Source organism: Pleurodeles waltl, chromosome 5, assembly GCF_031143425.1.
Source record: "Pleurodeles waltl isolate 20211129_DDA chromosome 5, aPleWal1.hap1.20221129, whole genome shotgun sequence".
NCBI classification, from domain to species: Eukaryota; Metazoa; Chordata; class Amphibia; order Caudata; family Salamandridae; genus Pleurodeles; species Pleurodeles waltl.
In genome coordinates, this window is record NC_090444.1 from 828,140,263 (window position 1) to 828,153,505 (window position 13,243).

At 43.7% G+C, this 13,243-nt stretch overlaps 1 protein-coding gene across 22 annotated transcripts in view; it reads right to left on the reverse strand.

Moving 5' to 3' along the window:
- The window catches only part of EPB41L2 (erythrocyte membrane protein band 4.1 like 2), a 1,020,488-nt gene that overhangs the window by 206,000 nt on the left and 801,245 nt on the right, over window positions 1–13,243 (reverse strand). For 8 of the 22 annotated variants that reach the window (XM_069234854.1, XM_069234868.1, XM_069234864.1 and 5 more), the window contains 3 exons: window positions 6,218–6,277; window positions 6,045–6,086; window positions 5,725–5,787 (listed from right to left, as the gene is read on the reverse strand). The exons of 5 other annotated variants lie outside the window; for them this stretch is intronic. In XM_069234854.1, the coding sequence (XP_069090955.1) occupies window positions 5,725–5,787; window positions 6,045–6,086; window positions 6,218–6,277 (165 nt within the window). The remainder of the gene's footprint in view (window positions 1–5,724; window positions 5,788–6,044; window positions 6,087–6,217; window positions 6,278–13,243) is intronic. 9 more of the 22 variants (XM_069234871.1, XM_069234862.1, XM_069234872.1 and 6 more) reach the window with 4 other exon arrangements.

Sequence of the window (13,243 nt, forward strand, 5' to 3'; positions counted from 1 at the left end):
GTTCATGATATTGACACCGGTGACAGTCTCCCTGTGAAAAACAAAATTTACAGGTTGTCAGATAAGGTGAAGGCCAGCATCAAGGAGGAGGTCTCCAAGATGTTGACGCTAGGGGTTATTGAGAAGTCCAGTAGTCCCTGGGCCAGCCCAGTGGTGTTGGTCCCTAAGGCTACTGCCCCAGGCGCGAAGCCAGAACTCCGGTTCTGCGTGGACTACCGGGGTCTCAACTCAGTCACACGGACTGATGCTCACCCCATCCCCCGAGCTGATGAGCTCGTGGACAGGCTAGGCGCTGCCAAGTTCCTGAGTACGTTTGATCTTACTTCAGGGTACTGGCAGATCGCCCTGACTGAGGGGGCTAAGGAAAGGTCCGCCTTTTCCACCCCTGACGGCCATTACCAGTTCCGGGTGATGCCGTTTGGATTGAAAAATGCCCCCGCTACCTTCCAACGGTTGGTTAACGGGGTCCTGGCTGGCAAGGATGCCTTCTGTGCAGCCTACCTGGATGACATAGCTGTCTACAGTTCCAGCTGGGAGGAACACCTGCTCCACCTCAAGGAGGTGCTTCAGGCCCTGCAACAGGCAGGCCTGACCATCAAGGCTAGTAAGTGCCAGATTGGGCAGGGTTCCGTGGTGTACTTGGGACACCTAGTAGGTGGTGGCAAGGTGCAGCCACTCCAGGCCAAGATCGAAACTATCAAGGCCTGGCAACCACCTCGAACCCAGACTGAGGTGAGGGCCTTTTTAGGCCTCACCGGCTACTACCGCAGGTTTGTCAAGGGCTATGGTACCATTGTGTCCCCCTTGACACAACTCACGTCCAAGAAGCAACCTAGGTTGGTGAATTGGACAGAGGCTTGTCAGAAAGCCTTTGACGCCCTAAAGGAAGCCATGTGCACGGCCCCCGTGCTCAAGGCCCCTGACTACTCCCAGGAATTTATCGTGCAGACAGACGCTTCAGAGCATGGCATAGGGGCAGTCCTAGCACAGCTAAATGAGGAGGGCCAAGATCAACCGGTAGTCTTTATTAGCAGAAGGCTATTACCACGGGAACAGAGGTGGAGTGCTATTGAAAGAGAAGCTTTTGCTGTGGTCTGGGCACTGAAGAAGCTGAGGCCCTACCTGTTTGGGACTCACTTCCTAGTTCAGACAGACCACAGGCCCCTCAGATGGCTCATGCAGATGAGGGGTGAGAATCCAAAACTTCTGAGGTGGTCCATTTCCCTACAGGGGATGGACTTTACGGTGGAACATCGCCCAGGGGTTGACCACGCCAATGCTGATGGTCTCTCCAGGTACTTCCGCCTTAGCGATGAGAGCTCCCAGGAGGTCGGGTAGCTCTCCCCACTTTCAGCTGGGGGGGACACATGTTAGACCTGACAGCCTTAGGGTAGTCACCCCTAACTTTTTGCCTGCCTCCCTCCTCGTTTTTGGATACTGTTTTTGCTGGTTTTTAGACTCTGCGCACTTTACCACTGCTAACCAGTGATAAAGTGTATATGCTCTCTCTCTGTAAACATGGTAACTTTGGATCATACCTGATTGAACTATTTAATCTACTTATAAGTCCCCAGTCATGTGCACTCCAGGTGCCTAGGGCATATAGATTAAATGCTACTAGTGGACCCGCAGCACGGATTGTGCCACCCACTTAAGTAGCCCCTTTTCCTTGTCCCAGGCCTACCATTGCTAGGCCTGTGTGTGCAGTTTCACTGCCACCTCGACTTGGCATTTAAAAGTACTTGCCAAGCCTAGAACTCCCCTTTTTCTGCATATAAGTCACCCTTAATGTGTGCCCTGGGTATCCCCTAGAGCAGGGTGCTGTGTAGGTAAAAGACAGGACATGTACCTGTGTAGTTATATGTCCTGGTAGTGTAAAACTCCTAAATTCGTTTTTGCACTACTGGGAGACCTGCTCCCTTCATAGGCTAACATTGGGGCTGCCCTCATACACTATTGAAGTGGCAGCTGCTGATCTGAAAGGAGCAGGGAGGTCATATTTAGTATGGCCAGAACGGTAATACAAAATCCTACTGACTGGTGAAGTCGGATTTAATATTACTATTCTAGAAATGCCACTTTTAGAAAGTGAGCATTTCTTTGCACTTAAATCCTTCTGTGCCTTACAATCCACGTCTGGCTAGGTTTAGTTGACAGCTCCTTGTGCATTCACTCAGACACACCCCAAACACAGGGTACTCAGCCTCACTTGCATACATCTGCATTTTGAATGGGTCTTCCTGGGCTGGGAGGGTGGAGGGCCTGCCCTCACACAAAGGACTGCCACACCCCCTACTGGGACCCTGGCAGACAGGATTGAACTGAAAGGGGACCTGGTGCACTTCTTAGCCACTCTTTGAAGTCTCCCCCACTTCAAAGGCACATTTGGGTATAAAACAGGGCCTCTGCCCTACCTCATCAGACACTTGCTGGAGAAGAAACCGGAACCAGAAACTACATCCTGCCAAGAAGAACTGCCTGGCTGCTCAAAGGACTCACCTGTCTGCTTTCTACAAAGGACTGCTGTCTTGCTGTTGCCCTGCTGCCTTGCTGAACTCTTGTCTGGCTGTGAAAGTGCTCTCCAAGGGCTTGGATAGAGCTTGCCTCCTGTTCCTTGAAGTCTCAGGACCAAAAAGACTTCTTCCTTTCACTTGGACGCTCCGTGCGCCGAAACTTTCGACGCACAGCTTGTTTCGCGGCGGGAAAAACGCCGCACACCGACGCTGATCGACGCGACGCCCTCGGGGCGATCGAGACTTCGACGCACCACCTCGCAAGGACAAAGCCGCTCGACTTTCCAGGAGAAATCGACGCGACGCCCACCGTGAGTGCGAAACTTTGACGCACGGCCTCGCAAGGACAACGCCGCCCGACTTCCAAGGAGAAATCGACGCGACGCCTGCCGTGAGACCAAACTTTCGACGCACGGCCTCGCAAGGACAACGCCGCCCGACTTCCAAGGAGAAATCGACGCGACGCCTACCGTGAGATCGAAACTTCGACGCGCAGCCCCGCAGAACGACGCGCAACCGGAAAACAAGCAGGAGAATCCACGCACAGACCCGGGACATCTGGTAATCCCCGCGATCCACAAAAAGAGACTGTCTGCGCGCCGGAAAACGACGCCCGACTTCCCCGCGTGGAAAAGACCGACGCAAGTCTGTGTGTGCTGAGGAGAAATCGACGCACACACCCCTTTTTCCACGCATCTCTTCTCCTGTGGCCCTCTGAGGAGATTTTCCACCAGAAACCAGGTACTTTGTGCTTGAAAGACACTGTATTACATTCTAAAGACTTAAGACACTCTATATCACTTCCCTGTGATATTTCTACAATTTTCCATTGCAACTTTATTCTTTTTGACCTACAATTATCCTGATAAATATTATATATTTTTCTAAACACTGTGTGGTGTATTTTTGTGGTGCTATATGGTGGTATTGTATGATTTATTGCACAAATACTTTACACATTGCCTTCTAAGTTAAGCCTGACTGCTCGTGCCAAGCTACCAGAGGGTGGGCACAGGATAATCTTGGATAGTGTGTGACTTACCCTGACTAGAGTGAGGGCTTTTGCTTGGACAGGAAGTAACCTGACTGCCAACCAAAAACCCCATTTCTAACAGTATCAGATCGCGTTGGCTACGGCCTTCAGCTTCACCCCACTGTCCATTTTTGACACCTCCTCCTCCTCGGACGCCACTGACTGCCATGCACCGCTGAACTTCACATTCTCAGGAATTTTTCTTCAAAATTTCCTTAAGTCCAAGGGTAAGGCAGGACTAGCCCTATCCAAATTGTGTATCCAGAGGGTGCTGGATTACGGTCGGCCTTAACCTTTGACTTTGCCTCGGCCTTACTTGACCAGATACCCACAGTTCACCTTTGATTTTCTAGGTGCTATTTGTCACTAAAAACTTTACAAATTCATATCTCTGGCTCTACTGATTGGATATAATTCAGTTTTGTGTCATTTTATGTATTACATTTTTACCTATTTTTCTAAACTGGTGTGAGATTTTTGTAAGTGCTGTGTTTTCACTTTATGACTGTGTGAGTGCTATATAAATACTTTACATGTTGTTTCTAAGTTAAGCCTGACTGTTTTTGTGCCAAGCTACCAGAGGGTTAGGCAAAAGTAAATTTAGTGACTTGTGTGGTTCACGCTAACAAGAATTGTGGTTGTTGCCTACATAGGGTTTTCACCCACGCAATCAATAACCCAATTTCTTACTCAATGATTAGCACTATAACTACTTGTGTCAGCTTACAGACAATTTAAATTTTGCTCATAATTCAGAGACTCAATGATTCCGAAAGTAGCCATTACACTATCATTCCATCAAAAATAAGTCAAGCTAAGAGCTTACAACAAATATGACTGGACAGTGATGGCCAATTCAGTTCCCCCGCAGATAAGGCGAGGACCTATCTTGTTGATAAAGAAGTCTCTCCCACAATTACTTGAATATAAATATACTGACACTTTTAAAAGTGCAATACAAAATGTCACTGTCATGTAGGTAAAGGACAATCAGATCTGAAATGAAAGCACACTGATGGGATTGTCGACAGGAAGACTCAAGTAATGGAAAGGTCCAAGTCCCCTGACATTCCAGATTTCCAGATGGTTGGGGTTCATTTCCTTGGTAGATGCAGTTAAAAAACGTTAGGTGAAATACTTTGGCTAGTAAATGATGGCTTATTTTAGAGAGTTTGAAGGGTAAATTACCAGTAAACTGGATAGAAACACTACTGGATCTAGAACGGATGTTGACCTTGCAACATCATTTAGGTTAACTGCTACCATGTGACACAATGCTGGTAATACTTCTACCCAGCATGCAGCAGAAATGTAGGAGGTGCATTAAATATGACTCCAAATTCACTCCAAGTGATTGTGCTTCATTTTTCGGTGGGCAGTTGAAGCATTCTTCATTGGTCACCACCGCTGAGTAGAGCCAAGCTGAAAACTGTAAATAATTTAGCCCATGTTTCGCAGTTGTGGTACCAATGAACATAACATGAGACAAGCCAGACTTCTTTAACGAATATAAAGCAATGTTATGCAGAGAGTTCTCCTGTATTAGTAGGTTAACACTGGAAATTCATTATGAGTTTATCAAATCTGCAAAAAGCAACAACAGGCATTAGTAGGTTACATAGGGCTGTTGCAAGCGCTACTTAACAGAAACAGAATACTCATATACAACAAGAAATAGAAAAAAATAAAACACAAGCTCAGCTGTGACAGAGTGAATCTTCAACAGCCCTTTGCCAACAGTCAGAGCTGATCAAGTAATCGCTATAAGTGATGTCAATAGGTTTAGCTGTCTATGCTAAATAAATGTGCCATAGGACACTGTGCCAGAGTATGGAAGGACATCCATGGCACACAGTGAACTGTGTGCAAACACCTCAATAGTGCTGTGACGTTCTTATTACTACTTCACATGCAGACAATTGTCTCTTCAGGTAACTGTAATGAAAGGTGAATGTAAAACCTGTTTGAACGGGGCTGTGCTCACCAGCTGTCACCTTGTAAATGACGGTCCATACATTTCTACAGATCATTGTTTTATAGAGTAAGCAATTCAAAGCATGCATTTCCCATGTGGCTCTGCCCCCATGCATGCCATGCGCCGTGTCCACAGAGCAGCCTGCAAGTGAATCCCATTCCCTGCAGCCTGGCAGCCCGTGAGAGTAGAAGTCTTATACAAACCTCCAACATTAAATTGCTATGTCTGACATAAATATTTTCCACTTCTATTCTCAAGGACTTGTTCTGTGAAATCAAATTTAAAAAAGGGCACAATGAACGTAAAGATCGCCAGCAAGCAACCAGGAAACTATATGACCACAGTTTAAACACAGACCTAGAAGAGGTAAAATTAAACTATAAACAAAACAAAAAGTTGACATAAAGACAATAATCAGGTAAACCCAAGATTAGAGACCAGCAAACCCCCTAAGCAATCATAATAGCAAGCAGAAGCACAAATAATTCATACAGTAACAAAAAACAGAAATAGCATCTATAACCTTCTGCTGTTGGGCTTCCTCCTCTTCTTTCTTCGTTGACAACTACACACCCACATGAAAGGTTACCAAAAATAACTGTTACGATGTGTTGGCAATGCAATATTTTGTCAGTTTAAAACAAACATAGGACTTTGAAAAACAAAGCCTGGAAAGATGGGCCTTTGTTTACAGACCTTTTGTGTTTTGGCCAGATCTGCTGCTGCACCTTTGAAGCCACTTTGATCCTCTTCCACCTAAGGTGTTGCAGAAATGGTTGAAGTAAAATTTGGCAAAGATGAAATGGAAATGGAATCCTAAACTGTTATGGACAGTCCCTGTGCATTTGCATATGCTTTGGAACCCATCTGATTTAGCCCAGACGAGAACCGAGGGACGGAACGGCCAACCCATCATAAATGGACAATTTCTAAAGAATTTGCCTGAGAAGAAAGACTCAGGCCACGCTATCAACAATAACAATTCTTAGTAAAGAAGCACAACTGACAGATAATGGTTCCAGTAGTTAGGTGCGCTAACAAAGGAAAGAACAACAAATTGAATTTCCCTCTACTGATTTGACAATTATGCTGTGAAATAAACGATTTGTGAATAGAACTGTCTACCTCTGGCTTTGACTTTCCCTCTCCAGACAAACACAAACGAAACAATTTTTTGGGTCTCTGAGTGTGTGTTTAGTGGGAGAGGAAGAGGAATGATTTACTTAGGTGCCTTAGAGAAAAACTGCAATAGCTGGCATAAAAATAACTTACTGCAGTGTTCCACTTTTCATAATTGTTTATATTTTACGACAGATTTATAGTTTTCTAATTTATTAATCAAGCGCCAAACACTTTCTGTATCAGGTAGAGGCTGCTGGATAGATACCAGAGAGAACTGAACAAAAAGTTTGGAGACTCGTTCGGGCAGAAGATTGGAAATGATGAGCAACGCTTGTGGGAGCCCTCTCCAAAGGAATGGACGAACCTTGGTTTTGATAACGTACATTCAAACCACATTAGTCTGTTATTATATAATCAGCATACTGGGTCGATACTCCAGCAATACAATGAACATAATGGGAGCACCCCTTCAAACAAGTGGAAAATCTTTTGTTTATCTAGAGTAGACCAGTAGTTATCCCAGAACCAGATGTGGGGGTCAAAACGGCCCTTAACTACAAACAAAACTTAACAAGTGTACTCAAATAATAAACTCAATAGATGGATCAATCTCCAGAATAGCATATCATTACGTCTTTAGGTAGAATGGTCAATACAAAAGCGTCATTTTACATAAATATTATCCCAGGTAAATTATCAGTTAAAACATTTACCATAAAAAGAGCGCAGACCCAACTTTGCACACAAAGGCAGTAGACAAAAGCCTGCTCTGCCAAGTTTCCCTGGTTCATGCGTGGTGTGATGCCCCAGTACAGGGTTTTACCTTGAATTCTGGGATTTGTAGTTCTGTTTATTCGATTATAAAACAGTACTACAAGTCCCACAATGTAAAGTAAAAAAACAGACTAGAGCAGTGCATCACGCATGGACATGGTTCATTGGCATCTATGAAAAGTGAATAGCATTATGGTTACGTCAATACTGTTGGGGATTTTAGAGACCTGGTCAAATGGCAATGTCTGCCATTGGAAACCTGATGCTAAGGTATACGACCAATGAATGCTGCTGGACTGTTGAGAAACAGAGTTGTAGTTGGTGATCCACAAACTGTTGTTGTGGTCGGTGATTCGCACAGCTCTACAGCCCTTCACTCATCACACTGATAGATTGACGATCTCAAGGAGTGAAAACACCGTGACACAAATGAAACCACGACTTGCAAGAGGCCCAAAGAAAGCCAGGGTAGGATTTGGAACAATATAAGACATGGGCACCGAAAGAAAAATTGGCCCACATTTGTGTATAATAATGACCTTTAATGAAACATTGTTTCGTATCGAGATTAGTTTTGGAAGAAATCTCTGATAAGTTAGGTTTTCTAACCGCGTGGGGTCAGTAGCATTGGAAAAGAAACACCATTATTCCAGAACCTGATCTTCAGGCCTTTACATTTTTCCACCTCGAGTGCCTGAGTTTGCTATTCACATATTGGTCCACTACTCTGCGCCTCCCACCCAAAGATTCTGAATGGCCTGTATTATAAAAGGGCTTGACTCAAAGAACCACATGCATCTTTCGTGTATGTACACTTTTATTCACACTCAAGGATCCAGGGGTCTTCCTCTTTTGGCTGTTATTCAGGAGCCTCTCTGCAAGCAATGCCTTTGGGGACTGCATACAGCTTGGTTCATGATGCCTTGTGTATTGTGGGGAGAGGCTTGCCTTGAATCTGGAAAAGCTACAGGAATTCACACCAAATGCCTTTCTTTCTCTATACTTCTCTCATTCTTGCTATCAGTTTTTTGCTCTTCTCTTGGTCTCCTTGCCACTTTTTGCCCCTCTCGCTAGCTCTCCCTCTTTCTCTCATATTTTACTTCTTTTCCTCTCCTTGGTGTCTCTCAGTCTCCCAATGTCCTTTACTCAGTTTCGCTCATTTCCCCTTTCTCTGTTCCTATCTTTCTCTCTGTCTACAAATCTCTGCTCCACTCCTGTCTCCCCTGTGGGCTTATATCTCTCTTGCTATAATAAGTCCTGTTATTTTGTATCTCTCCTTGAAGTTTTATTGAATTTCTCTCCCTTGTAAACATTCTCTTTTGCTCCTGTCTTGTTCTCTCTTGTCAGCCTCTATTATTTCCCTCTGCCCACTGAATTCCTCTGTACTATATCTAATGTTATATTTTTATGTGTTCCTGTTACTGCTATGCTGCAGATAGTAACAGAGTCCTCCTATGCCCGAGGCTGCATTTAAACCAAAGCAGAATCCACAGGGAGAATTTCCTCTACCCTTCCATCACTTGTATGAAGGAATTTCCACTGGTTGATTGTACTCTTCATTTACCACTACCTCCCAGAATGCCAACAACCTCTAAACTAAGCCCTAAACTGAGGGAGGAAATTAGGATATTGAATGTGACCTTTTTAGGTTGAGCATAGTGCGCAAAGCGCTGCTTTTCTAACGTGTTGGAATGTATGTGGGCTTTTAACCAAGTCCCACTGCACGACTATCACTCGTCCATGGGCTTGCCTTTCAAAAATCCTTTGTTTTCGTTGGTAACTGCTTTACATTTGTCCCTCCTTAAGGGGGTTTTATTACCGCCTTGGACATCGACCCTGCTACATGGATAATTGCACTTTTGCCGATATGTTTAACTGCGAGTCAACTTCTTTTTCCTTTTGACTCTCTCTTCGCGCTCACAGTGGCACTTTGAATGGGCTCGCTTATGTCCACTGTTTTTCTTTTTAGTTTGTATGGCAAGAAAAGTCCAGTTAGCAATTTGCAACGCTAATAGCTCTACCTCGAGCAAAAACGAGACTCACTGCATTACTTGATTTGTTTTCTTTTTTTTTTTTTACAGTGGAAAATAGTTTGCAGGTGAAGTGTAGATGGGACATCTACAAAAATCTGAGAAAAAGGCACAACCCCTCTTCTCCAAGGGATAAAGAAAGGAAAAATGTAAGTGTCCTTTCCACAGACCGACACAGCCCAAGCCCATTCCATCCTTGGTCTCTCTCTGATGACTGGGATCTTATGCTGCTCGTGTTTCTTTCTGTTGGTTATTTGTACAGGACTCTATGCCACCCTATTAACCAATCTGCCAGGAACGTTTTAGGATGTTATGCACAACACAGGGCCAATTGGCAGCCATGCAGCTAGCCCCAGTATCTTCCTCTCTACCCACAAGGCACAAGGACTCATGCACAAGATCGAGGCCTCAGTTCAAAATGGAAAGAACAAAACTCCAAGTAGCAGAATGCAGATTTAATTCAGGTAGTAAGCCCAAAATGAGTGAGCATCCTACACCTGTCCTGGCAAAGTCTGAGAGCTCTTGCGAATGTTTACTGTGGCTGAAGATCATATTAAGTATGCCTTTAACCGAAACATACAGTTTTAAAATTGCCTTAAGCTGGGGAGGAAAGTGTTAATATGCGAAATCAGATAAACACGTTATTCAGTAACGTGATTACTGCCAATAACTACATATGTACATACCAGAGGGGGGCACCAAGAGAAGTTCGGCGGGATGGACACATCACATGCTGCCTTCTTACTGAGTGAGTAATGCCTAGGAGACTGCTAGACATTCTTCTATCATCTCCCTTCTCAGAAACCGGGGACAAGAACTTAAAATAATTTTAGCTAAATAATACCAAAAGATGACCAGATCCTAATATATACAAAATTATAAAATAGGCTGCTGCTAAAATATTATGACAAACATTACCCAACAGGAGCAGAACTATGCTAGAAAACATATTAAAAAGATGCAAGCTTGCTGAAATAAAATAAAATAAGACAACACTAGAATAATTACAAAATAAAAATAATATTAGATGACTGCATAAAACTAACACATGGGACTACAGTGGACAAGTATTTTCTGCAAATAGTGTGCTATTAACATGCAGATAACTTCATGAAAACACCACATACATGGTGTTTACCATAAACATGTTGACAGAGATGTTTGAATGCCACTCACAGTGGTGTAAACAAGTTAGGTAATGTATCACTAACCATGAAAAAAAAAAACAACTGCATGAGGTTAATGTTACCCATGTAACCACGTAGCCATCTGAAACCCACGTAAATTGTGATGTGTAATGTTAGTATTCCACCTCTGATGGTGGGATGGTGAAAGTGGTATACTATTGGAATTAGCATGGCAGATTTAAACTAGGATGCTAAATGGCAACATTTTCATTTTTGGCTGCAGATAAATGAAGAAGGTAAATGGAAGTGCTTTAGTTATATGCAGGGCAACTGGAATAACATGGCAGGAAAAGACGAAATTATAAGAGAGGGGTGACCAATTCATGTGGCAAAAAAGTCCAGTTATGAATTTAAATTGCCAATAGCTCTAACTCAAGCAAATGCGAGACCTACTGCAAATGCTTGTTTATCATATCACCAGGATGGTTGCACACCTTCTTCTGCCCTCCTCTCTATCAGTTCCTTCATCATTCACTTGTTTTGCAGTTTTATATAGTGCAAACTCTACCCTTAGGTATGGAGCTGTTTACATGGCAAGAGTTACATTACACATGGACACATTCATTTTTCTTTAGGCATGGGAAGATTACATGTTTTGCCCAGAATCACAGGATGTTGATCCAACAGAGAGACTCAATCCTGGTTCTTAAGGTCCAAATTCAGCAGCTCTGGCCACTATGCCACATAAACTACTGCTACCCTGTTTCCCTCTTCTTCAGTTTTGCTTTCCAGCTTCATCTTCAAACATTTCTGCACTTCTTTCCATTGTCTTTCATCACTTCTTCTCCATAATCTCTTTCCCCTCCCTTCATCGGTCTGCATCTCTAGCATTCTTATCCTCTACCCTCTACCTTTCTATTCTTCTCTCCCTTACTTTCCTTTTACTCTTCCCATATTTTAGTGATTCTTGTCCACTCTGCTGTCTCACATCACCTTGCGTCACTCTCTCCATTACACTCCTCGATCAATCCATTTTGATACTCTCCCGCCATGTCTATTCTCCTATGCCACTGTCATTTTGTCCCGCAATTAATGTTTTTCACAGTAGTGTTTTTTTTTCAATATTTGTTTTGTGTGGTCAAAGACATTTTTCTTTTTGATGATTTTGGTTGTTTGCGTTGTTTTATTTCGTTCGATAATGAACAGGAGTCTCCTTCCAGTTTTAAGGTAACAAGGTGCAACAGGCAGCTGGGGCTCGTCTGTTTGCTGCTGAAGACAAACAGAGAGCCTCTTAGATGGCCACCACTCGTAATCTGTCTCCCTGCACAGACGCCTCTCACCTCATCCTCAGGTAACATTAGTGCTTGCTATGATGCTCAAAAAGAGCACAGACAGTCCTAGTCTAGCTGAGAGACTCGGGATGGAAGGAGCCCTAGCACATGCTGTGTCTGCTCAGTTGTGCCCACTGTCCTGCTGCACATGGCAACGAGTCAGCCATTCTCTGTATTTGGTGATAATGAGCTGTAAACTTCGCTTTAAGTCTGCAGCAGCTACAAAACAGCCCACCGCTGCCTCAGGGCCCTCGGGCAATGGCCAACTGTCCGCCCTGCCAATCCGATGCTGCAGAAAACTGCCTCACAAAAACTCACAGCTGCAAGCTAACCTTCACTGACCATCCTGCACCCACATTAACTACCTCCAGAGAAATGAATTATTCTGAACAGGTACTCAGGTGAACCACAATTAGACAAAGGGTACAGGAAGGCCTAGAGAATAAGATGACTTGACACGCACTCCAAACAATGATGGACTGCAGTATCCACACTGAAAAGGTGTAAACATGAGATCGATCAGTTATTGGAATTTGACTGTTTCATATCACTGGATAGGTGTTACAGGGACCGCTAGTAGGTTTTGTACCATTCCATAATTTACAGTGTTCACAGCACAGTCTCGGTAGCAGCTCTACATTTTATATGGAGTGGTTGGTTTCTCAGCTAGGCTCTAATAGGGCAACGACTGCTCGGACATCTATTTCCTCTTCTTACTGTAGTTCAGACTGAGCTGTCCTCTTTGCTCCTTGTCAAATTAACTAGTGACAAAATGGATGAATTCTGAGAAATGTAGGTTTTCTATTTCTACTTCGAAGCAAAAGTAGGAAATGTTGCAACAAAAGCTGCCCACCGTATATGATCACCACCACATCACTTCACAAATTCTTTTAACTGGACAAACATTGAACTCTAGGGACCCTGCGGGTTCTTTCAACTACCCCACCAATGTACTGACTGGTCGAATGTGAATGAAACCAAACTAATGATATTACTTGACTGAGGGGAAACGTGAAAAGGGATATTGAAAATGACCCCGAACTATCCCCGTTTTTCCACTATGAGTGAAAAGGAGAAAGTGAAATCGCCAATAGAAAAAGGGATGTGCTGTTAAGCTTCCTACTTCGAGAACATACAATATTCAACAAAAAGGTTTTCAGGTAGCTATAACAAAACTTTACAGGTGACTAAAACCAAGACGACTGCCAGGCTCTCCCACTGCTTTTCATGCTCAATAAGCTAATAAAGATCTGCTATTTGTGATGCTTGGTGATGTATTTAAATGTCCTAACTATGATTTTTTTAAATTTCATATCTAGTAAAAGGATTTGTTGTGTT